Genomic DNA, 24378 nt, shown 5'->3' on the forward strand with positions numbered 1-24378 from the left:
ACTGTGGGAAAGCTGACATTCTCTATAGGTAGGTAGGCAGCAGGCATGAAATTCAAGTCTTGGTCTTTACATTCTCTAAACCTTTACAATTTCTCATTCTGCCTGAGACCTTGCAGCTATGGTAAAAATGCTCCTTGATCTAAAGCACACAAAGCAGCAAGGTTTACAGTGCAATCCTAAACATGCCTATTCAGATAAAAAGCCCAGTGAATTCAAATGAATGTTCTCCCACGTAAGTGTGTACAGCCTTGTATCTCACTTCTTCCAAGCTCAGAACACAAACCTTTTTGAAAAAAATAAAAACTGAGGTTGGATTTCTGACATTGGTTGGTATCCAATCTAGTAATATTCCAAGCAGACCCACTGAACTCAATGAGCTTAAGTTAGCCCTGACTTCAATTAATATCCTCTGAATACGACCTGGTCACATACCACCCATTATATTTCACTGCTCATGCTTCTGATGGTTGTCCTAGGGTAATCAGTATCTCATTCAAAAGACACCAGTTTTCTTATAAAATGTCTGGACACATAAAATAAGGAACATGAGCTGTCCCTTTCAGCTTCTTACTTCAAACAGCAGGTGGAAGGGTATCCTTACAAGTGGTTTTGCTTGCAAACATCCCAAGTCACCACTTTAAGCAGCACATGGCTCCCATGGGCTTAGGGTCAGTTCACTTGTTACCCTCATCATAAAGGACTGCATGGAACCAAATATCTCACTGCTTCAATTGCTGAAGCTGAACTGGCCACAGGCTGCTCTTTCTTAGGACAAGCGAGGGCAAGATCATCAATAGCTGCCGCTTTGTTCCAGCACTCAGCTTCTCCCACACAAAAGGCAAACACTGAGATCAAATCCTGCCATTGGCTGTTGGGGCAAACCAGCTTGTTCCTTTGGGGAAAAGGTACTACTTACCCAACATTTTCAGCATCTTCATCACACTCAGCCCTATACTTGCAAACTCCACACTTGGAATGTTTTCTATGAACTTCAGTTCCAGATCCTTCATACTCTAAAACGATGGAAAGTATTGTTTCATTTTCAAAAGTGAATAAAAAGAGAACACATTTTCATATTATTGATCACACTTTTCCTTCCAGGCGGCTTGTATGGGGTTGTCCCATTTTGTCCTCATAAGCAATCCTATGAGGTTGAGAAATGGCAGCTAACCCACAGCCACCCTAGTGAACCTCATGACTGAGCAGGGGAACTGATCCCAGGCTTTTCTGTCCCACTACCAGCGCTCTTTCAACTGTGCTACACTGACTCACATAATTAGCTTAATGATTTGTATACCCAAACTTTTGTCACTGGAGATGAAAAGGTTGCATGCTGGTATTCAGCAGATACAATTTATTCCACAGTAGCTACCTAATCTAAATATCTAAAATTGCTGCAGTTCATAATGACAATGTACCAAAACAGAAATATTTCACATGCATGTGTTGCTGGAAATTGATCATTATACTGAGTTTTTTCCTAGGCAGTCAAACATCTAACAATACAGTGAATGTCAATTTATTATGATCAAAAAGCAGCAAACACTTTTGCTTTAGAATTATACAAACCAGGGTTGGGGGACCTGGTGCCTTCCAGATGTTGTTAGACTACATCTCCCATCATCCCTGACCACTGGCCATGCAATCCAGCAACATCTGGAACACCACAGATTCCCCCACCCCCAATACAAAATGTGTACCCTTTAATTTGGTTTCTTACGCTGACAGTAATGCAGGACACAACAGAGTTGAAACTAAGCTCTTTTAAATCTCACAGATGTTAGCTGGTGGGTTCAGCTTTCTTCCACTGAAATCAGGGGCTACAGCTCAGTGGAAGAGCACATGCTTTGCATATAAAAGGTCCAAGAGAGCTGGAAACTACTTCCTGAAATCCTGAAGAGTGATTGCCAGTCAGAATAGACAATACTGAGCTAGATGGACCAATGATCTGATGGTATACAACAGTGTCATGCATTCATATTACAAATTAATATATTGATATAATACAATAGTTATACTAAAATAGCTAATAATGTATTAGTGCAAAGCTTTAAAAGTGTACAAAATAAAGTAAAAAAACAGAAGGTATCTTTGGGGCCAAGACACTCTGTACATGATAAGAGATTTGTGAACAGTTCATAACGATCTTCCGCACAAATTCCCAGCTCACTGTTTTTGCTCTAGTGTGAGCTATAGAACCTATAGGTAGTAGGTCCATAGCCAGAGATTTTGGGCATCAAAAAGCGGGCATCAAAACTGAATGCAAAACAGTGAAGATCCTATCATTCCTCTGCCTATCAAATAGTCTATGATACCTATACCATTGCACCAACTAGTCAGCTCTCTAGAAGATGGGTGTAGGTTTATCCCTTACTCAACTATTGGACAGAATACTATCTATATGGTTTGCCATATTTCTTTGTAAGTGAGAAATGTATAGCCTCAGGCCATGACCGAGTCAGAATGAAGTACTTTTAAATCCTATTGATTACAAGGACAGAACTAAGCTCAGGCCCACAGAATGGTACCACTAAAACATGAAAAAAATGTTTATGCAGAAAGCATCCCTCAAATGCCAGATCTATAACAGCACAAGCATGATTGATAAAATCTGGTATTTCAGTGTCTGAAATATTTATTATTGTTAAATATGATATAGTGGTTACGAGTGTTCAAAATACTTCATATAAATTATATTTCAATCCTTACAACAACTCTTTAAAGTTGGTAAGTATTATTATCCTCATGTTATATTTTTTATAAAATTATTTTTCACATTTCTATTCTGCCTTTCCTCCAAGGATTTCAAGGTGGCAAAGCCTGAGCGGGAGCCTGAGAAGGTGGCTTGCCTAATGCCACTTAGTGAGTTTGTGGTGACGGGATATTTTTGAATTGGCAGTTCCAGATTTGTCACTCTATACATTACAGTACATCAGCTCCCAAATCAGTTTCTCTGAGGCAGTGTTCATGTGTCATACTAAACCACAGTTTTCAGTTTAGTAGAACATACATGAGCTGCAGCAGGCCTCAGGCTCACACATTTTTCCTTCCACGTGAGTAAAAGAAGGAATTTGGAAGGTTTTGCTGTTGCTCATGGGTAGAGCCACAGATAAAGGGCCGTAGCTCATTGGTGGAGCACTTGCTTTGCACGCAGAAGGTCATGGGTTCAATCCTTGGCACCTCTGAGAGAGACCTTAGTCTGAAACCCCCGAGAGCTGCTGAAGATCAATGTAGGCAGTACTGAGCTAGATGGACCAATAGTTTGACTCAGTATAAGGCAGCTATCCACTTTGTTTGCTGTTTTGCCTGGATCCCAAACTGTTATTAAAACTAACTTTGGCTAACTTCAACAAGCCAGCTTCAAAAACCACAATCAGAAGTTAGCTTGTTTGAAATTAACCACAGTCAACACTGGCCACTGTTTGTCATACCAGACAAAATAACAAAGTGTGAAAGCAAAAGGCAAGCACATGAGCCCAAGGTTTGCTGCAGCTCATTCCTGTTCATGTACATTGCACTAAACTATTGCTTAGCATGATGTACAAGTGGGGCCACTGTTTCACGGGTTGAGATTCATAATATTTTATTAATATGATTATACAACTGATGTGAAGAACACCGCAAAAAAGGTACAATTTCAAATTTGTATATATGCTTAGAAATATACCAATCTAAACTTGTAACATCAACAATCAGGTGTTGTTCCCAATGAACATAGCAGACAGATGGCAGTCAGCTGAATAGCACATGCTGATCATCAATTTATTAATTACTACAAAAATCTGCCAGGGGCTCTCATAACCACCAAATTTTAAGAAGAGAGAATCTGAAACAAATTATTTCAATAATAATTAACATGACGATTTGTATTGCAAGCATGACATTCTCCCAGCTTGAAAGCCTAGACTAATCAATTGCCATATGTCCACAGTTAATTCTGGGATATGTTTAAGTATCTAATTTAAACTATGCTTAGGTAAACAAGCACATGCTTTGGTAAGTGTTACACAAAGAATAAGAATTGGAATCTGCATGGTAATTAGCCATTACTCCATTGAAGAAGCACAGAATAGGGTTGCCAGGTTGCACCCTGGAGATTGATCTTCTCTAGCAGCCCTGCAGCTGTGAAAGAGAGGCAGCAGAAGCTTCTTTGGCCCCATCATGCACATTCCCCTCCAGCCTGCTGGAAGGGGGAGCAAGTGGACTTGACTGATTCTCTGAGATCATCTGTAATGCAGTGTTCCATCTTTGGATAAGTTTGACCAGTCTAGGTTAGGCATGAACAGTCATGGCAAGGTTTGATCAATCTATACATTACTTGTGGCTAGTCCTCCCTCAGAACTAAGGATTACAATAGATGGCTTTGAAGCTCTCACCTGCCCCATAATTCTAAGGGTATCTTAAGAGAACCTGGGCAATGACAGCTCAGCTGATCTTGACAATCTAACTGAACTCAACAGGATACTGTAGGAGTCACTGTCTTTTGCGGCAGTGCACATGAGGTGCTGCTAGGATATTGGTTGCATTTCTTTACCACGACCAACTAGTCTGGAAATAGCTATGGCTAGGCTGCAGCTAACATGGAGGCGTGCCTTAGGACACACCTCCAACTCCTGGATAAAGGAAGGAAGGACTGGAAGAAGTGCCAGTCAGCTGCTGAACAACCAAGAGACTGTCAGTCAGAATAAAAACTCTCTTGTTGTCCCATGGAGACAAGTGCGTAATAGATGCTCACTCTCTCCCTTCATACGTCACTCGTCTAGTGTTAGTAGCTATGTGCAACTATGTTCCACACAGCTGAGGAGCTCTGATATTGAGGGGGAATTTCAGTATTCCTTCCTATGTGGCAGTGGTGAGGAACCTATCAGTGCCTGGCTGATGAGTCTGAGTATTTGGAGACCATGGGCACCCTCAAGGTGACAAAAATGATGACAGTGGAGTATCTCAAGATTCTATCTTCATAAACACTTCAGAAGCACTGATAGTAAACCAGAAAATCATACACATGGCCTAGTCAAACCATCAGCTATGGAAGACGAAGAATCAAAAGAGCAAGCCATTCAGTCATTCAAAAGAGCAAGCAGTGTGGCAGCTGCTCAGGTGATGCTCAAGGCACTCATTCCCCTACTCACAGCGACAGCAAGAATGGGGTTCACTGGCATGACATCTGACCAGGGAGCTGCTACAGAGTGAACTCATTGCCAAACATTTATGCTATATCAGGCAATCTGGATCACCAACAACACAATCCTATACACGTGTCACTCAAATGTAAACCCCATCGAGTTACTTTCAGGTAAGCAGGTAGAGAACTAGAGCCCAAATAAAAGTTCAGCTTTCAGATTTTTAAGGAAGAATGAGCAATATCCAGGTCGGAAATGATAGGGGTTAAATTCACACATGCCCTAGTAATTCAGCTCTTCCTTAGAAATATGAGAACAAACAGCTTATACTGGGTTAAGCTATCAGTCCATTTTAGCCTATTGTCTACTATAACTGGCAGTGGCTCTCTAAGGTCTCAAGCAAAACTCTTTCCTAGCCCTGCTAGCTGAGATCCATTTTAAAAGAAAACACTATTATTAAAGATATGCATTGTTCAAAGAGCTGTGGACCCTCCCCAGACAAGACATCACAAGAACTATTTTTCTCTGTCATGCAACAAAAGGTGAATTTCCATCCACAGACTTTGAAATCAGCACAATACAGAGTTAAGAGACATCACTAATTTATATATCAGATAAAAGCTTTTTAAATTTTTCTCATCTATGCAAATAGTACACATATTAGTGGATATTAGTGCATCGGTTATAGAAAAACAAAGGGCAGAATCCAGTCAAAGTTAAGAAATATTCATTTTAACGGGAGCCATTTAAGCAGATGCTTAATTTCCCACTAAACAGCACTTAATTTTGGCTAGCAAGTGACATATAACTTTAAAAAAGATCATGCTCCTGAACTGTATTTTTCAAGAAAAGACTGAATTGATCAAAAACTTTTAGGAAACCACCTTTTGCAAAGGAAAAGCAATCTGTTTTTTCTAAATAAATAATAAATAAAATTTTATTTTTGAGTCGCCTATCTGGCAGAATTAACGGCCACTCTAGGCAACGTACACCAACAGGATAAAATACAATATAAAACCAATACAACACACTCAATAATTAAACCAACCACCACTCTTATTTTAATCAACAACATTAAAAGCTAATCCACCCCAGAGCTCCCATAGGCCTGCCTGAACAGCCAGGTCTTCAAGGCTCGGCGGAAATCTATCAAGGATGGGGCATGGCTGGAAGGGGTCCCTGTGAGAGAGGAGACCCCGGAGATTGGAACAGGGGTCCCTGTGAGAGAGGAGACCCTGGAGACTGGAATAGGGGTCCCTGTGAGAGAGGAGATCCCGGAGATTGGAACAAACGTGGAACAGGAACAAGATTTGGAGTCTATGGACTTTAGAAATAAAATCTATTGTTTGGAACTCAATGTTATCTCTGAAGAAATTAATGAAGATTCTAGAGATAAAGTTATCAATGGCATGGATTATCTTCTGGACTGGAATGATGTGATGGAGCCCAATATAGAGAAAATCTATGGAATTAACTGCAGCCATGTGACAATGGAAAAACTTTTAAGAGATGACCCAGTGTATTTTGAAAAAAAGAACAGAGATATGATTTTACAGCAGTATTTCAGCAACCTATTCAGAATGGATGGCAAGAAAATATTTGGGATAGAGGTAATTCCCATCAGACTCTTACTATATGACTATGGCTTTGACAGCAAGATTATTATGGAATACTGATAATGGAAGATTGGATATTGAAATTACTGGACTTAACAAGACTACTGAAGATGGAAGATGGAAAATGGAACTAATAGAGATAATAGAACAATGGCTACTGAAATTACTGAACCTAACAGATTCTGATGTGATGGATTAATTGAAATGTTTATTTTGACTATGGTTATGACAATAAGATTATCATAATTAGTAATGAGATGGATTAATCGATATGCTTATCTGGAAAAAAAAAATTGATAGATATATTTCTTAAAGAATTGAAACCTCTCTTTGACTTTTTGTGGAAAGAATAAAGTAATGTTTATGAGATTTGATGATTAAGTAAGATAACTACTGGAGGAAAGTGATTTTATAATATGACTTAAGAGACAGGATTGCTATATATTATAGACTTATAACTGATTTGATCTTTGACAAATGGGAAGTCAATATTTTACTCTTTATTTTTTATTTTTGTTTTTTTTTCTTTTTTTCTTTTTGTTTAACTATTTTTGATTTTGTTTTTTGTCTTTGAATGTTTTATGATTTTGTCTTGTATGTTTTATGAAAATCTGAATAAAAATTATTGAAAAAAAAAAAAAAAAGGATGGGGCATGGCGAAGATCGAAAGGAAGGGAATTCCAGAGGGTGGGGGCCACAATCGAAAATGCCCTCTCTCTGGTCCGCACCAGTCTAGCTGTTTTAACTGGTGGGACTGAGAGAAGGTCTTGTGTGGCTGATCTTGTCAGGCGGCATGATTGGTGATGCTGGAGGCGCTCCTTCAGATAAACTGGGCTGAAATCGTATAGGGCTTTAAAGGTCAACACCAGCATGTATGTAAGCATTTCCAGCTAGAATCCAGCATTCACACAAATGAAAGATAAGCAATACTCACCTCCTTCTCCTGAACCAGAACCATTATCTAAAAAAAAAAAAAAATAGAATTATCTAAGACTGCATTTTTTTCTTTTTTACTTTAAGATTTTTGCCTTTGAGCAAAGACCATTCACAAGATATAGGCCAGTAATCTTCAACTTTTCAGAACCAGGAGCCTTAATCCCAAGTGGCAACATCGGAATCACTTTATTTGACCATATATAAGCCCACTTCTCTCTCTCTCTCTCTCTCTCCTCTACTTTACAACAAAAGAAAACTTGATAAAATGGTAGAGGCATTGAATATGCATCCAAGATTGTGCCTGCTTAGACTGCCAATCAAAGCCTTGTGCAAACCGCTACAGGGGTCTAGAGCCCTGGTCAGCAAATCATCTAATGGGGATACTGTCTGAATTAGCCAAGTGCAGAAGGGTCAAGCAACACTGGCTTTACTGGGTGACCTTGGGCCAGTCACTGCCTCTCAGCCTCATGAAAACCCTATTCATAGGGTCGCCATAAGTCGGAATCGACTTGAAGGCAGTACATTTTTTCCCATGTGAACAGCAACAGAAGCTTTTGGCAGAGCCTTCCCCTTACTTACCTCAGCTAATCATTACCATTTGCCTGGATCTGCTTGGTCCCCACTCCACAGGAGTGAGCAGCCAAAGTGCATACAGGAAGAATTCTGACAACACCTAAACTGCCCTTCACACTAGGATGGAGTGTTTAAAAGCTCTTTTGCCAAGGCCTCACTCTAGGGAAAAAAGGCTGAGGTGCGCAAGGGTCCTTCAAATCAACAATTCCAACATGATCAGATAGGGGGAAAGAGTTATGAAATCCAGCACTGAAGATGATGTTAGAAACAGGTCAAGATGGGGCTACAATGAAAGGAGATTGTATGTAGGCATTTCTATGTGCCCACAGTATATATATAATCCTGTCAGATAAGAAACTTCATTTCATGTGTGTGAAGAATTCAATTCCCTAAAAACAGCCTTCCTAGCCAGGTGCCCTCCAGATGTTGTTGGACTACAACTCCCATTATTCTTGGGCCATTGGCCATGCTGGCTGGGGGTGATGGGAGGTTTTGTTTTTTTACGATCCCTGCTTCTTCTGATTGTAATTTATTTTAACTGATTATGTTTTTACAGTGCTGCTTTTTTATGTTGTATTTTCAAAATATTGTATTTTTACATTGTTGCAACCCACCCTGGGCTCTTTTGGTGGACAGCGGGTAAGAAATCTAAGTAAATAAATAACATCTGGAGGGCACCAAGTTGAAGAAGGCTGCCCTAACATAGGGCTCTGATAGACACCTATATTTTTTAAGATGGCCTGGTCAATGGTGAAGGATGCATTAATTCATCATAATGGAATAAGTGGGAAAATCTCAGCCGGATAACAAGCTGACTACCATCAATCTCCTGTTCCTTTTATAGCCACAGCCGTGGCTTGATAGAAATTACCCACAGAAGATGGCAGTTCACTTTACTCCTATACTGTATTTCTTCCCTGCTTCCTCTCACATATTCCTTTCCTCATATTCTCTGTCCTCATCCGCCCTCCCTCACTGCTTGCAATTTCCCCTCCTTTGAATGCAGGACGGGAGTGTCAAAAAGGTGTTGTTTACAATGACTTTAAAATGAGGCAGTTTCTTGCAAAGAATAATAGAGACATCATGGCCAGTCCATTAGAAAATCAGAAACACAGCATGCAAAGAAAAGCTTCTTCGTTTGAAAGAAAAGCAGGGACACATCAAGCAACTTAACTGGTTGTAAACAATGACAACAAAGCCTGAACACTGCATTTCATAAGTTGCCTTTCCTTTCATAATTACAAGATTTATACATTTCTGGAGAATCAATTTTAACCTTGGCCATTTTATGATGGATTGTCTGAGTAAGCGTTAAGGCATTAAGAGTGCAATAGATTTCCTTCTGTCTTCAGTTCCTATTCTTCCCTATTCTAAAATAATGAAAATAAAACAGCTGTAGTCTACAGAGTGAGAGGGAAGGGACTCAGGACCTTGAATGAGAACTATTGATTGCAGAATACAGAACAAGCCTCCAGGGTAGATACGCAATGGAAAATGCAGTTGTGTATTAACCCAGCTTCCACAAACATATTTTCTTTGAGGAGTCAGTGAAAATGGGGGGGGGGGACGGGACTTCAGTTTGTGATTTACTTAACCTTAAATCCCTTCAATTTCATTTTGAAAACTGTGAGTAAAATACAGGGAAACAATCTCTGGTGGGAGTTTTTCTGTTTGTACTAGGCTTGTTGTATCAAAACAGACATTATGCTGTTCTTTTTCTGCCTGTGGTGCCTTACATCCCACTAGCTTGCAAGTGTCAAGAAATTCTGATTGCTTGGCTCTAGAAAATGGTTCTTGCACTCAGGCTTCTGGGAAAAGAGCTGGACTGTGAAAAATAAGCTGTTCTTCCCATTTCTCTGGTTAATTAGCTGAGTGGGATCATTATTTGCACCTGTGTTATCTGTGATATGCCCTACCCTTCAAGGCTGTTATGGCTTGATGCTAATTGGAGTCACATGCTTTGTATGTTGAAGCTCTCACATACAGGCATACCCCGCTTAACGTCGCTTCACTTAACGTCGCTTTGCTATAACGTACATGCGCCATACGTCCCCATACCCTGCTTAACTTAAGCGCTTTGCAATAACGTGCACTTTATTGGCATGACGCCGCTGCCATCTAGTGGTGATTGCGTGCAGTACAAGTGAAGACAATTGCTTCACTTAAAGTTTATTTTCGCTTAAAGTATACTCTCCGGTCCCATTGCGAACGTTAAGCGGGGTATGCCTGTATACTGTACCTCAAACCTAGAAAGTTCCAGCCAACTGTCCCTCTAACTGGTCAAGGTATATCTATGTCTAGGAGGTTCCAATTAATCACCCTTCTGATAGGTCCAAGTATATTCTAGGTCGAGAAGGTTTTGTCTGACAGCTCCTTTGATTGGTTAAAGAATCTGCCTTGCTATTACTAGGCTTGCTCTATAAAAGTATTTTGGGAGCGTTTGTTCACTATCCTGCATCTTGATTCCTGTCTTGGATGCAGAGACCTGTACTACTTACTGGACAGCGGGGTCAAATGCTCTTATATGGTGTGTATTTAGAATAAGCAAGTTAGTTTTGTTTTATTGTCTTATCTTGTAATGCACTCTGATTCTTCTTAACATCTTTTTATCTGTATATTTCCCCTGGATGCAGTTTCTTATTTTTATGCTGTTATATTTTTAAATACTTTGTTTAACAAAAACTCTCTCTTGCAATTCAGTGTGGTTCATTGATGAGAAAAGTTTCTAAATCCAGTCCTAGCTATTTGGCTCATTGCTGCAGAGCAACCTTTGAGTCTCAGGGATAGAGAGTATGGCTTTAGCTCTTGTCCTGGGGAAGCTCAAAGATGTCTGGGAATTAACCTCTTGGGAGTCTCCTAGCCCAAGTACAGGAGAAAATAATGAGTGGTGGCAGCAACGCTAGTTGGTAGTCTGGATTTTACCCTAGTTGATCAGCACCATATACACTACCAAGGAACATTGGCCCTGGGAATTTGTCATTTCTACATGTCTAATGCTCCAGTACAAGAGACATGCCATCACCCAGAGCTTTTTTGTATATGTGACAGTATTTGCCTTACTTTCTTTTTTTGCTGCCCATACCACCCACTTTGTGTTGGCACCCAAAGTTCTTTTATCAAGATGTGAGTGTATTCATTTATATGAGCCTCCATCTGCAGTTACACAGCCCAGACAAGGTTCATAACTCTAAGAACCAGGCCTGTTTTGTGTGGGTTTTTTTAGCAGTACCACTTTAGTCTTCTTCATGTTGTCTTTACCCCCCCTTTAAAGCCCACTGTGCCTGCCTGCCATTATCCTCCAGCCTCAAGTGGCCACAGGAGGGTTTCTACCTAATTGCCTAGTACTGCAGCCTGAGATGGAGCCTTAAACATTTTCTTGGCAGGATACAAATGGAAGCTGTACATTCTTTCATACAAATCTTGGCAAAGTGTTCCAAAAATTCATTTTGAATGCTTAATGCACAGTAGCTTGCTGTTCAGTTGCAGAAAGCAAGGCAGTTTTGCTCCTGTGCAAACTCATTCCAAAGGGGTCATCTCAACATGCCCAGGCTGGTCTCTGAGAAGCATACTTTTATGATATGCGGTTTTTCAAAGTGTTTTGTTACTTTTCTTTTTTATATGTACATCTGAAAAGTCTTAGGTATATGCCTTTTAAAAATGTTGTGTGAAGAGACCCTCATCTATATATCTTGTCTGTACCATGTCTGACAACTGTTTTGGAACCAATGGAGATAACCTATATAGTTGTGAATTAATACACTTCTAAGTAAGAAATTTGATGCCTGTCTCAGAGTGGGCAGTTCACTATAGCAGCAAGTGTTTCTGTTGCATTTGTGCTTCTGTGGAGAACAAATAATGTGTGAAAAAGACACACCCCTCTGAACATCAAGGCTGGCACGACGTTTGAGGCGGCACTGGGCAAGGTGTCCTGGCGGCCTCCCTGTACATTCCTAGCCCAATCCCCACCCCACTGCAAGCTTACTGGGCAGTGGCAGGGGCCTGTAGCAACAGATAGCAGCATTTTAAAATATTTTAAGACTTAACACTGATAGAAGTGCTGATCTTGGACTACAGCCCCAAATTTATTTTATTTTCTTCTGGGCCCTAATGTCAACTTGGTGATAAGCCGTCCAAAAAACATAAAATAAGCATAAAAATGCTACCATCTGTTGCTACAGGCCCTGTATGGTGAGAAATGTGCAACTTCCTTTCATACTCTATGTGCCCACTGTAAGGAACAAGAGTGTAATCATAGCAAACACTCCTGTAAAGTGTGATCAGTTCTCAGACAGAAAAGAAATAGACAACGGCAGAGAATCAGAGGCCAGGATGTATATAGGATTTTCATTTCCAGATGGAACTCTGCAGCAGATGGTGTTCTGAGAGCAAATGGGGCACCTTCCCCTATCACTGCTGGCAAAGGGGGAGATGGGGCCGCTCAACAAGAGTCCTGTCTTGCAAGATTTAGATCCTGGTTCGGTGTTGGCTGTGAAATTCTCAGCTATGGGGTGGGAGGTTCAACAAGCAGAAAAGCTGATATCCAGAGAATATTCCCCTGTTTTATGAGTCCAACAGCAAAATACTGAGGATTTCCTGCTTAACAGCAATGAGATTAAATTGTGCCACTGATTTTATTTCCCCCTACCACCAAACACAGTGTATTGTTGTAATTGCATTTCCACTACAAAAACAAACACATACTGTCAAATCCAGTCTACTCAAGATTCATAATAAGAGCTTGATTACTTCAGCTTGAGGGACAGTAGCTCAAAATTAAATGTAGCCTTGAGAGTCGCAGCCTTCCCTATAAGTGAGATGTTTTATGAAAGGAATGAGAGAGGCTACCAAATACATGACACCTCATACAGCAACATTATTTGCTTTTAATAATGCAAATATAGCATGTAGGTTTGGTTTCTTACTAGCTTAAGAGCTGTAATAGAGCCAAGAGGCTGTACTCTCAAATAAACATGTCTCTCTGAAAGTGTAAATTCAGAAATCCACTAGAAAATTCAGCTGTGTGCCCACTGTGCATGTTTAATTTTATAAATTTAGCAGAAGTCAATCCTGGGAGCAATTATATGTGCTAATGTAGATTAAATTGCACCGCTGATTTTGTTTTCCCCTGCCACCAAACAGGGGTGAAAATAAATAATAAGAGTTTAACTTTTATTACTAATTTGCCAATGAGATACATAAGAGAAAATGAGTAAGGGCCTATTATGTCAGCTGAGAAGTGGAAAAATGCTAAGGTATTATTTGCATAACTAGGTGAAGTAATTTTGGAACTAGTGGATAGTAACCTTAGAATAAACAAAATCCTAGTACAAATGTTAACTCTCCCAGTATCTCAACTATGATGAAATGATCTGGAGCAGACTAGCATGTCTGGAGCACCTTTAGGATCACAAGATCCCTCCATTGGCACAAATTCCATTGCACACTGTGATCTCTCTCTCTCTCTCTAACTGTAAATATGGTAAGTGCTGGTTTATTAGAGTATGTGGTAAGTAGACTGAGTGAGAAGAGGAGGGAGCACATGGGTTGGAATGTTGAAGAATGTTGTATGATGATTGGCTGAGCGTTTGAGTGTCTGAAGGTATAAATGAGAGGATGACAGTTGAGTGGGGGTTCTGTCGTTCATTCTGAGGGTTTTGGTGGGTTGGTTGGTTTTGGAGAGGGTTGTTGGGTGGACTGGATTAGGTGGGTAGTGAGGCAGGATATTGATGACTAAGAAACATAAAAAGTAACGCATCTTATGAAACCACACGCTTGTTGACTATACCTTTAAGTAATCTTGTTATTCCCTGCGTATATAAATAAATAGTTCTTGGTTTACCAAAACGCCTGATCCTTGGCTGGGTTTACACAGACCAGAAGGGTGGGTAGGGCATATACCAAGGTTGGGAAACAGTATCAATGGTGGCAGCGGGGAAGAGATAGTGTAACATCATCAGGTATCCAGAGCAACCCAGGGCTGTAATCTTTATAGGTACAAAGATACAGGGGGGTTGAGGCCTGTAAGTGCACCCAGACACAACGTAGCAATAAGCAAGGAGGATACGAAGGTACAGTCTCAAGGCAATATAGTTTACAGGGAGTGTCTGGTGGTGCTGCCTAGCAATGGGATCTAGAGAGATCTTTGCTAGAGCCGGTGAGAGAACCGTTAAGAGACCAGGACCCTGAGGTGGGACCGTGCCAAGGCGGTGACCATGGGTGGGAGCCTGACACACCTGTGACCATGCAAGTCTACACGGACACGAACCTTAACTACAGTTAGCTCTGTTAGGGTTCCCATCTTCATCAGGATTTGAGACTTGGGTCTGGTAACAGGGATGCTTACTATAAGTCTCTGCAGAGACCTAATTTACTAAAAAAAAAAAAAAGATGGGACTGACCCAGAGCTTGGTCTGAGGGCATCAGAAGTGCCCATCTTTCTGAAGCTAAGCAAACCAGAATCTGGTGAGTACCTAGATGGGAGACCACCTAGAAAACCTATGAATGGAGTTCCATGATGGAAAAAGGCAGAAATATTAATGCTTTCAAGATGCCATAAAACTCTGTTTCTGCTGTAGCCAATCAACATATCAATGCTTCCAAAGTATAGCTCATCTCAGGCAACCATGAAAAATAAATGCTCACTCTGCCTTCCCTAAAAACACAGAGCCAAACTGCCACTAAATGGTCACTTTCCCAAGAAGATTGTTTGAGCTGATCTGCCTGAGGCAATGGAACAACATTGTACTGGCAGTCAGAGCTACTGATGGTGACAGTCTCCACTGTTCAACTGTTACTTAGTCCTAGCAATGCCCTGGGGACCGACCTCACCCAACATCCTAGAAAATGCATTGCCTGTCTGAGTCCCAATCAAAAATATTTAAACAAAAGCTTGCTAAGTTTCCTCCACCAGCTGTACAAATAGCTGATGCTTTATGTCAGAGGTAGCAAACATGGGGCCCTCCATATGTTGCTAGACTACCACTCCCATCATTCCTGACCATTGGCCATGATGGCTGCGGCTGACTGGAGTTGTGATCCAAAACATCTGAAAGGCACCACACTGGCTACCCCTAATTTAGATAGTTGTAAGTTATGCACGCCTGCTTGAGTGCTTCAAGAAGCCCGTTTATTTTTCAAATGCCCAGGACATGAGCCAACCAAAGTTAACCATATTAAATATTCAACTTGGCAGGTTGCACATTTGACAGGTCTGCACTGATGTATAACATACAAACTTTGTCGAATGCACTCTGAACACAGAAATGGCTATGTAGCACAATAAGCAGCTACAATAAACATTGGGCTTTAATGATCTGTTTTCCTGCTCCTTATTTGGTCATTAAAATAATTTAAATGGCATGACTAGACACCCAAGTTTCATTAAAGCCCCTTGATGTCCTACTTGCTTTGCCCCGTTGATGTGAGAATCGCTGGATTGTACATGCCACACTAAAAGGTGGTGGATCTTGTCAAGGACAGGACTACATAAAACTGACAACTGCAACTTCATAAAAACAAGACTTAGTGAGTAGCACTTACTCTTAGAAAAAGAAAGAAAAAAGGGCAGAACCTTGTGGGCCAATGGCATGGATATGGAACCCAAGGGAGGATCCCTGTATGGGCTATTTAGACCTTACCACTACTACTATTACTACTACTGTGACTATTATTATTAGGAGGCCAACCAGTCAGTATTTTACTATTCCAAGAGGTAAAACTGTATTCAAACCAGACTGGGGGCTAGAAATTCTTCCAGGGTCTTCAAACCATGAGTCATCAGATTCTGACTGTTCCCCTAACCTACCAAATTCCTTTGGGCTCTCCACCAAGCCATTACATTCTGCCCAGGCTACACGTGCCCTGGCCTCATTTATGAGGGAAGCAGTATTTCTGAAATCAAGAGATGGCAAAAGCTGATATTCTTATCTACAGAGAGCTTTTACAAACTAAGGTTTATTTTTATTAATTTATATTGCTCCTGTCACAAAAGCTTAGACAACAAACCAGGTATCCAGGAACTTGTCTCCCTCAAACAAGAACAGAACAGCAACAAAAAACTTCTGACTCCATCCAGCGACAGTGAAGTTCAGTATCACCTTGTAACTAAATTAAACCATATAATGACCCTATCCACACATTGGTCTGGTGCACACAATACAAGTAAGCCAAACTACAGCTTACTGGGACTGCACAAATGCACAGGCTCCCAGAGAGGAGCTTGCAACTACTTTGCTTCTTCTTAGTCCTTTTTGCTCCCACACCACATTGTTCTTAGCTGCAGCTCATGGATAGAGGAGAAAGCTTCATCATGACACTAAACTACACCTTGGCTTAATACAGTATGGTACAGGAGCAAAAAGGACCATGGAGGAGCAACTAAGTATGGTTTAATGTGTTGTGCGAACCATGCTATCACAATACCTAGCTTTAAAAGCATATTATATTGATTGATTTTCAATCTCAAAAGGAGTCATTACTAATAATATTTAAATATATAAATATATATTATATAAATATATATATAATTTAATTTATATTAATTTAATTTATATCCTGCCCTCCCTCCCAGCAGGAGCCCAGGGTGGCAAACAACAGCACCAAAAACACTTTAAAACATCATTTAAAATACATTAAAACAAAACAACTTTAAAAACATTCTTTAAAAAAGCTTTAAAAACATCTTAAATAGAAAGGGTTTAAAAATTTGTTTAGAAAAAAAAAGTTAAAAAAAAACATATTAAAAGCAATTCCAACACAGACTGGGATAGGTCTTAAGATAGGTCTTAACTTAAAAGGCTCGTTGAAAGAGGAAAGTCTACAAAAGGTGCCAAAAAGATAACAGAGATGGTACCTGTCTAATATTTAAGGGGAGGGAATTCCACAGGGTAGGTGCCACCACACTAAAGATCCACTTCCTATGCTGTGCAGAACGGACCTCATAAGATGGTATCTGCAGGAGCCCTCACCTGCAGAGCACAGTGATCAACTGGGTATATAAGGGGTAAGACGGTCTTTCAGGTATCCTGGTCCTAAGCTGTATAGGGCTTTGTACACCAAAACTAGAACTTTGAACTTGGTCCAGTAACAAATGGGCAGCCAGTGCAATTCTTTCAGCAGAGGGGTGACATGTTGGCAATACCCTGCCCCAGTGAGCAGTCTCGCCCCACATATTGCACCAGCTGCAACTTCCGGACCAACCTCAAGGGCAGCCCCACAAAGAGCAAATTACAGTAATCCAGCCTGGAGGTTACCAGTGCATGGACAACAGTGGTCAGGCTATCCCGGTCCAGAAACAGCCGCAGCTGTCTTATCAGCCGAAGCTGGTAAAAGGCACTACTAGCCACGGAGATCATCTGGGCCTCTAGCGACAAAGCTGGATCCAGGAGCACCCCCAGACTACGAACCTGCTTTTTCAGACGAAGTACAACCCCATCCAAAGCAGGCAACTGACCAATCATTCAAACTCGGGAACCACCAACCCGCAGTGCCTTCGTCTTGCTAGGATTCAGACTCAGTTTATTGGCCCTGACCCAGCTCACCACCAAGTCCAGGCACCGGTCCAGGGCTTGCACGGCCTCTTCCAATTCACATATTAAAGAGAAATAGAGCTGGGTGTCGTCAGCATACTGCTGACACCTCACCCCAAATCTCCTGATGACCACTCCCAAGGGCTTCATATAGATGTTAAACAGCATGGGGGACAAGATGGTACCCTGAGGCACAACTGCCAGGGGGCCGAAAGACAGTCACCCAATGCTATTCTGAGAGCGACCTTGGAGACAGGATCAGAACCACTGTAAAACAGTTCCTCCAATACCCATCTCACCAAGTCAGCCCAGAAGGATACCATGGTCAATGGTATCAAAAGCCGCTGAGAGATCAAGTAAGAATAACAGGGTCGCACTCCCCCTGTCTACCTCCTGATAAAGGTCATCCATCAAGGCAACCAAGGCCGATTTAGTCCCATAACCAGGCCTGACCCCAGACTGGGATGGGTCAAGATAATCTGTTTCATCCAAGAGTACTTGCAATTGCTGCGCCACAACCCTCTCAATCACCTTCCCTAAAAAGAGGGTATTTGCATCCGGTCAGTAGTTGTCACAAACTAATGGGTCCAGGGTGGGCTCTTTCAAGGTGGGTGGGTGGAACCACTCCCTCCTGCAATGATGCATTGACCACACTTTGGATCCACTTGGTCAACCCCCCTCAGCAAGCTTTAATTAATAAGCCAAGAACAGCAAGGGTCGAGAGGACATGTTGCTAGCTGTATCATCACAAACACCTTGTCTACGTCATCAGACCACATCAACTGAAACTGTTCCCAAGAAGTTGCAATAGACGTTGCACTGGACACCTCATTGGGGACTACAGTAGATGTGGAGGGGGCATCAAGACTACTACGGAGGTGAGCAACTTTACCCTCAAAGTGCCTTGCAAACAATTCACAGCGAGCCTCCGAAGCGTCTAAAAGTCTCCTCATGTCAACAGACCCCTGACAATATGGAAAAGCTCCCCTGAACGTCTACTTGAGGATGTGATGGAGGCAGAGAAGTGGGCCTTCTTCTCCGCCCTCACTGCCACACAGTAGGCACGGTTATGGAGTTTTACTCATGCCCGATCAGCCTCACAGCACGTCTTTCGCCGCTTGCGCTCTAGCCGTTGTCCAGCCTGTTTCATTGCCCTTAGCTCACTGGTGTACCAAGGTGCAAACCGGGCTCCACAGTGCCGGAGAGGGCACTCGGGAGCAACCGTGTCAAGAGCCCAACTCACCTCGCTGTTCCACAGCGTGACAAGGGCTTCAACAGGGTCACCTGCTATCTACTGGGAACTCCCCCAGGGCTTTCAGAAATCCTGTGGATTCCATTAGGCTCCAGGGGTGGACCATCTTAATCTGTCCACCACCCCTACAGGGAAGGATCGGAGCCATAAGTCTTAACTTCACCAGGAAGTGGTCTGACCATGACAATAGGGTGACATCCACCCCCTCTATCTCCAGACCACCCCTTTCTCCATCTGGAGCAAAAACCAAGTCAAGGATGAGTCCTGCCCTCTGCGTCGGGCCAGTGACAACTTGAGACAGCCCCATGGTAGTCATGGTGGCCATGAAGTCCTGAGCCGGAACACTAGAGGCAGTCTCAGCATGGACATTGAAATCACCCGGCACTATCCTTCTGGGCTCCTCCAACACCACAGCTGTGACGGCCTCCGCCAGCTCGGTCAGAAGAGCTGCTGGGCAGCAGGGTGGATGGTACACCAGCAGCAATCCTAGTTTACTGTCTGCTTGACCCAACACCAGGTGCAGGTCCTCACAGCCAGCTCCAAGACAGAGTGGTTTCCTGTGACAGAGATGGAAGTTCTGTTGACCACAGCAACTCCTCCCCCCCATCCCTACAGCCTATGCTGGTGTTGCACCGAGTATCCAGATGGGCAAAGCTGGGTCAGATCAACCCCTCCAAGCTCACCCACCCAGGTCTCAGTAATGCACACCAAATAGGCACCTTCATCCACAATCAAATCATCAATGACAGTGGTCTTATTATGTACAGATCTGACATTAAAAAACAACACACATAGGCTAGTGGACACAGCAGATGAGCAACAAGGAACCCATCCGTGAGAGGAGTGGCAGCAAGGAACAAGGCGCAGATAGCCTTGCTCTCGTCTTCTATGGTAGTTCACCACATCCCCATGGCTGTATTTCCCTCTACCCATGATCACTGAAATTGAGGTGGCATCACCCATGTTCCTCCGTACTAAGACTCCTCCTCACACCTAATATGGACCCAGCACGAGCCCACCAACAAAGCCTGCTGGAGCCAATTATTCCAGTAGGCCTCTGGAAGAACTGGGAACAGTCATATCCATTCACACTTTTTCACACAGGGCCCATCTGCTCCCCCTCCTGTCTCACACCCAAGGAGGGCCAGCCTTCTGCCAGTTACAGATTCTCACTCTGAAGGCATCTGGCAACTTTCTCCTACCATTCAGTTCACTGCACAGGCTCTCACCCTGTGCAGGAACTACACATGCACCACACTCCCTCCCCACCACCAATCTCCTCTAGATTGGTTTAACAGATTTTTTTTTTAAAAAAAGTAATAGAAGGGGGGTAGTACCCTCACCCTTGGGACTCCCTAAGGGACTCCCCAAGGGGCAATCCCCTTTGGTGTTGCCCCTTCTGTGGCGACCCTGCCAGCGGCAGACTTGCTGCCCAAGGGCAGCTGGGCTTTTATGCCTCCTGACCCAGTCACCAGCTGATGCAAGAGGCTGCAAGATTAACTGCAGCCTCTCTCTGGAGCCAGGGTCAGGCAGGGGGTCCCAGTCCTTGCAGCACTTACCAGGGACTTCAGCTGTCTTGAGAAACAGCACCCCAAAGGAGCGAGCAGCAAGCACTGAGATGCTCAGATACTCACTCCCAGGGCAGGTCGTCTTCAGTCCCCTAGTGCTGCAGCTGTATATATATTTTAAAAAACAGTATTAGTATTTTAGATAACATTTGAACATTATATGCAGAAGAAAGCACAGTTATCCATCGATGTTGCTGCCAAAGAAATATTTTATAAGTTCTTGTACTTATGATATTACATTCCTCAAAGGCTACAAAAATGTATTTACTTCCCATGGCATTGTCCTGTAAGGAAGATTATGTGAGATGCAAGGAAGATAACATATTGCCACAGATGTGGTTGAAAGTATAAAAAAGATAGCAGGCTGCAAATTAGCAACAGAACATATTGTTCTCAGTGATGTGACTCATATTAAGAGCTGAAAGATAATAGGTGAAATCTTCATTGCACCCTGCTGTGGTGCAATTTTGAAAGAAATAGGAACTACCAACAACGGAAAAGCCAAAAAGAAATGTGTGGCCATAGGGAGGTTGATTTATCTGTGAGCAAAACAAACTTCCACTTGTGCAATGGGACCTCCCCTGCAGCCCCTCAGACTTCTGCAGCAAATCTGGGAGGGCTATGAGGGTCTGTGGAGAGGGAAGAGAGAAAGAGGAAGCCTCACTGTGCATGTGAAAATCTGTTTGTGCCATGTTGGATTTCACCCATAGGATTTTAATGTATAAAATAACTTACTATAAGAGACTTTGGGAGGGATCTAAAAAAAGACTCTATGGAAAGCTTGTACACATTAATACAGCATTAGAATAGAAATACTAATTATGAAAATAATGTACATATTAATGAAAATAAAATGAAATGTGTGTTTTTTGAATTTGTGACTCAGATGTTGTGGCTACAATCCTCCTATACCCTCTTAATTGGGGGAAAACCCACTGAACTCAGTGAGACTTACTTCTGAGTAGACATGTATGTGATTTGTTTTTAAGTTGAATTATTACTGGTAACCACTGAGTTGATTTCTAATGAAAGATTTATGACTTTAACTTTTTAAAATTTAAGTTATGTCTGCCATTTTATCAAGTGAAAATTGACCTCCTGCTTTCAAGATGATCAGCGCTGAACCACATTTGAAAATACAGGTGCGCTGCCATCATATCTGGACTGCTTTCACACTGCACTTTATTCCATTATTCCAATGATTTCTTACCTGGTAATTTGCGCATTATATTTGATCTTTCACATGACGCACAAGCTAGCTCCAGAATTCTAGTGGAATGTAGTGGAAGTTTAGTGCTAATTTCCATGATAAATGATATCAGAAATAATCCATTTGCAATGCTGGGAACCTGGAAAACTGCAGGAATTTTTCACTAGCTGCAGCTGCTCACATGACAAACATCCCAGCATGCAGTGCATTCCCGCCCTTTAGTCGCGCAGGGTTTTTTTGTTTGATGATAATTGTACCAGTATTCCAGCATCGGAGCAGATAGCAGCAGCATTTCCCACATACACCCCTGTGTTGATACAACTAAAACAATGTAAAAAGCCCTATAGGGAGAGGGCTCGCATGGTGATGGGATGAGATCTTAGACCTCCTACACAGTAGGGAACAGTGCACGTGTGTATAATGGGTGAGGGACGAAAACAAGCCATGTGAAAGACAGTTGCATGAAATGCCGGTATATCAGCAGCTGAAAAAGCTGCTGTTCCTTAACACAAAAGGTACTGCTATATGAAAGGAATTTTAGAAATTGGGACAGAAGCATTTTAATCCGTTAAACTAACGCAATCAGCCCCATGTGTGAAAGCAGCCCTAGTTCCACCCAGATATGTGGATTTTTCCAGACATATCCGAGAGACAGAGGGGCTGAACACATTCCAGTACAGAAGTGGGCTCCTAATCAAGGAATTCTGGTCCTTGGGAAAACCTGGAAACATCCAATAAAAGAAATAGGAAAGGCTGCTCTAGTAAACGCTGCTTACTCACCTGAGTAACAAGGCCCTCTAGCAACCACTGTTATCTCTTTCTGATGCTTGCAAGCAGCTCTCCTGAGAAAGCATTCATTTTGGTAAGTGTCTCCATTTGAACCGCAAACAGGAATATATTTTGTGTGACACTGTAGAGGGAACAAATTTCAAGAAAAAAATCATTTATGCAACCCCTTGTGAATAGATATTGAGGTGGAGTGGCTAAGGTGCAATCAAAGAGTTCAATCTTATGGCTCACAGCTTCTTCCCAAAGGCCCATTCCATTCACTTGCAAAAACAAACCACTGCAGGCCAAGAAAGCAGCAGCAACACTAGCAAGACCGAAGTGCACAAGCAGCGATTGGTGATTTCAGATCCCCAGGATGACAAAAGTCTTATCAGGGAGCAGCACATACTTGCTGAGGGCTACAACTTGGCTGCTAGAGGACTGAATAGAATGGCAACAAAAACTATGGAAAGTTTTTTTAAAAAAAAAATTAAAAGCCTATTCACACACACTCTGACACTGCCAAAAATCATTTCTAAATATACTGTAAATTGGTGGTTAAAATAAGTCACATAACACATATTTTCCTTTATAAGAGGCATGCATTCACAAATAATGTACCAGTAGGAACTTCTGCTTCCGTGATGTGGTACAGTACTGGAGACGAACTTAAATATGGACAAAATAGCTCTGTAATAACAGTTCTGCAAGCTTACAGTGCATTATGGAAAAACAGGCGTGCTGACAGCCCACTAGCTAAGAACCAATTCCAACATTTCTTTCCCTTAAGTCGCATAGGGACTTACCAACAAAGAAACATATATGTGCTAGTGGAGAGAAAGTGAGAGAGAGAGGGACAGAGAAGACATATCGCCCATCTGGAATGCATAGGGAAGGGGAAGACATGAAGCTGATCCAGAGAGAAACGTGTCTACAAATCATGTTGCAAAGCCACGTTCATACAGCAGGCAAAGGATATGCTATGACAGCAGTTAGGACTATTATGCCTTTCTCTACTTTATGTCAATGTCAGGGGTAATGTAAGTTAAGTGGTAAATGTGCATAACAATCAGTCATTGTGCACATCAGGGATGGCAGAGAATTTTGATTCAGTTCACATTTCAAGCTGAATCTATCCAATTTGCACTTTCTGAAACAATATGAGAACTGAAACACAACTACCCTTCAAAATTCGCATATATTCAAATTTTGTGATGTAATTAGCCAAACAATGTTCACAAAAATGCATATATTTGGGGAAAGCGTGTATAAAAATGAATATATGAGTGAAAAAACGTACAATGCATTATTATATGAGGAGAAATGGCTTGCATAAATTTGTACATTAGTCAAAACTGCTTACAAAAATGTTTTTATTAGGAGAAATTAACAGGAAATGCTGGAGAATTTTCATGAGGATTTTTTAAAAAAAATTAGCAAATTGATGCAGAAATGTGGAGAACTGAATTTAAGACTGGAAAATTTAGAACCAGAGAGAATTGAAATTGACAGATCTTTCTATCCCTAGTGAACATTCACCAGGCCTTATGGAGAGCGTGCACATAATCTGCCTGGGAAGATGGACTTTGGGGCATTTCCCAGTCAATATACATAATCTCCAACAGGCAATGGGGGAATGCATATATCTCAAATTAATTTTGTACATTCTCTGAATTTTGTACATTTTGTACATTCTCTGGGAATGTGCAATATGCACATTCTCCAGTCAGTATAAATAGTATCCAAGAAAGGTGCCCTTGTTTTCTATCTCTGGTTCAGAAGTGTGCAATCTAAACCCCCTGAGC

General features: G+C 41.8%; 1 protein-coding gene across 4 annotated transcripts in view; it reads right to left on the reverse strand.

Moving 5' to 3' along the window:
- Window positions 1-24378, reverse strand: part of TMEFF1 (transmembrane protein with EGF like and two follistatin like domains 1) — a 102821-nt gene that overhangs the window by 31926 nt on the left and 46517 nt on the right. For 3 of the 4 annotated variants that reach the window (XM_061588808.1, XM_061588790.1, XM_061588799.1), the window contains 3 exons: window positions 22586-22715; window positions 7674-7700; window positions 917-1013 (listed from right to left, as the gene is read on the reverse strand). In XM_061588808.1, the coding sequence (XP_061444792.1) occupies window positions 917-1013; window positions 7674-7700; window positions 22586-22715 (254 nt within the window). The remainder of the gene's footprint in view (window positions 1-916; window positions 1014-7673; window positions 7701-22585; window positions 22716-24378) is intronic. The other variant, XM_061588817.1, reaches the window with a different exon arrangement.

The sequence above is a fragment of the Rhineura floridana genome, chromosome 1 (assembly GCF_030035675.1).
Source record: "Rhineura floridana isolate rRhiFlo1 chromosome 1, rRhiFlo1.hap2, whole genome shotgun sequence".
In the NCBI taxonomy this organism is placed as follows: Eukaryota; Metazoa; Chordata; class Lepidosauria; order Squamata; family Rhineuridae; genus Rhineura; species Rhineura floridana.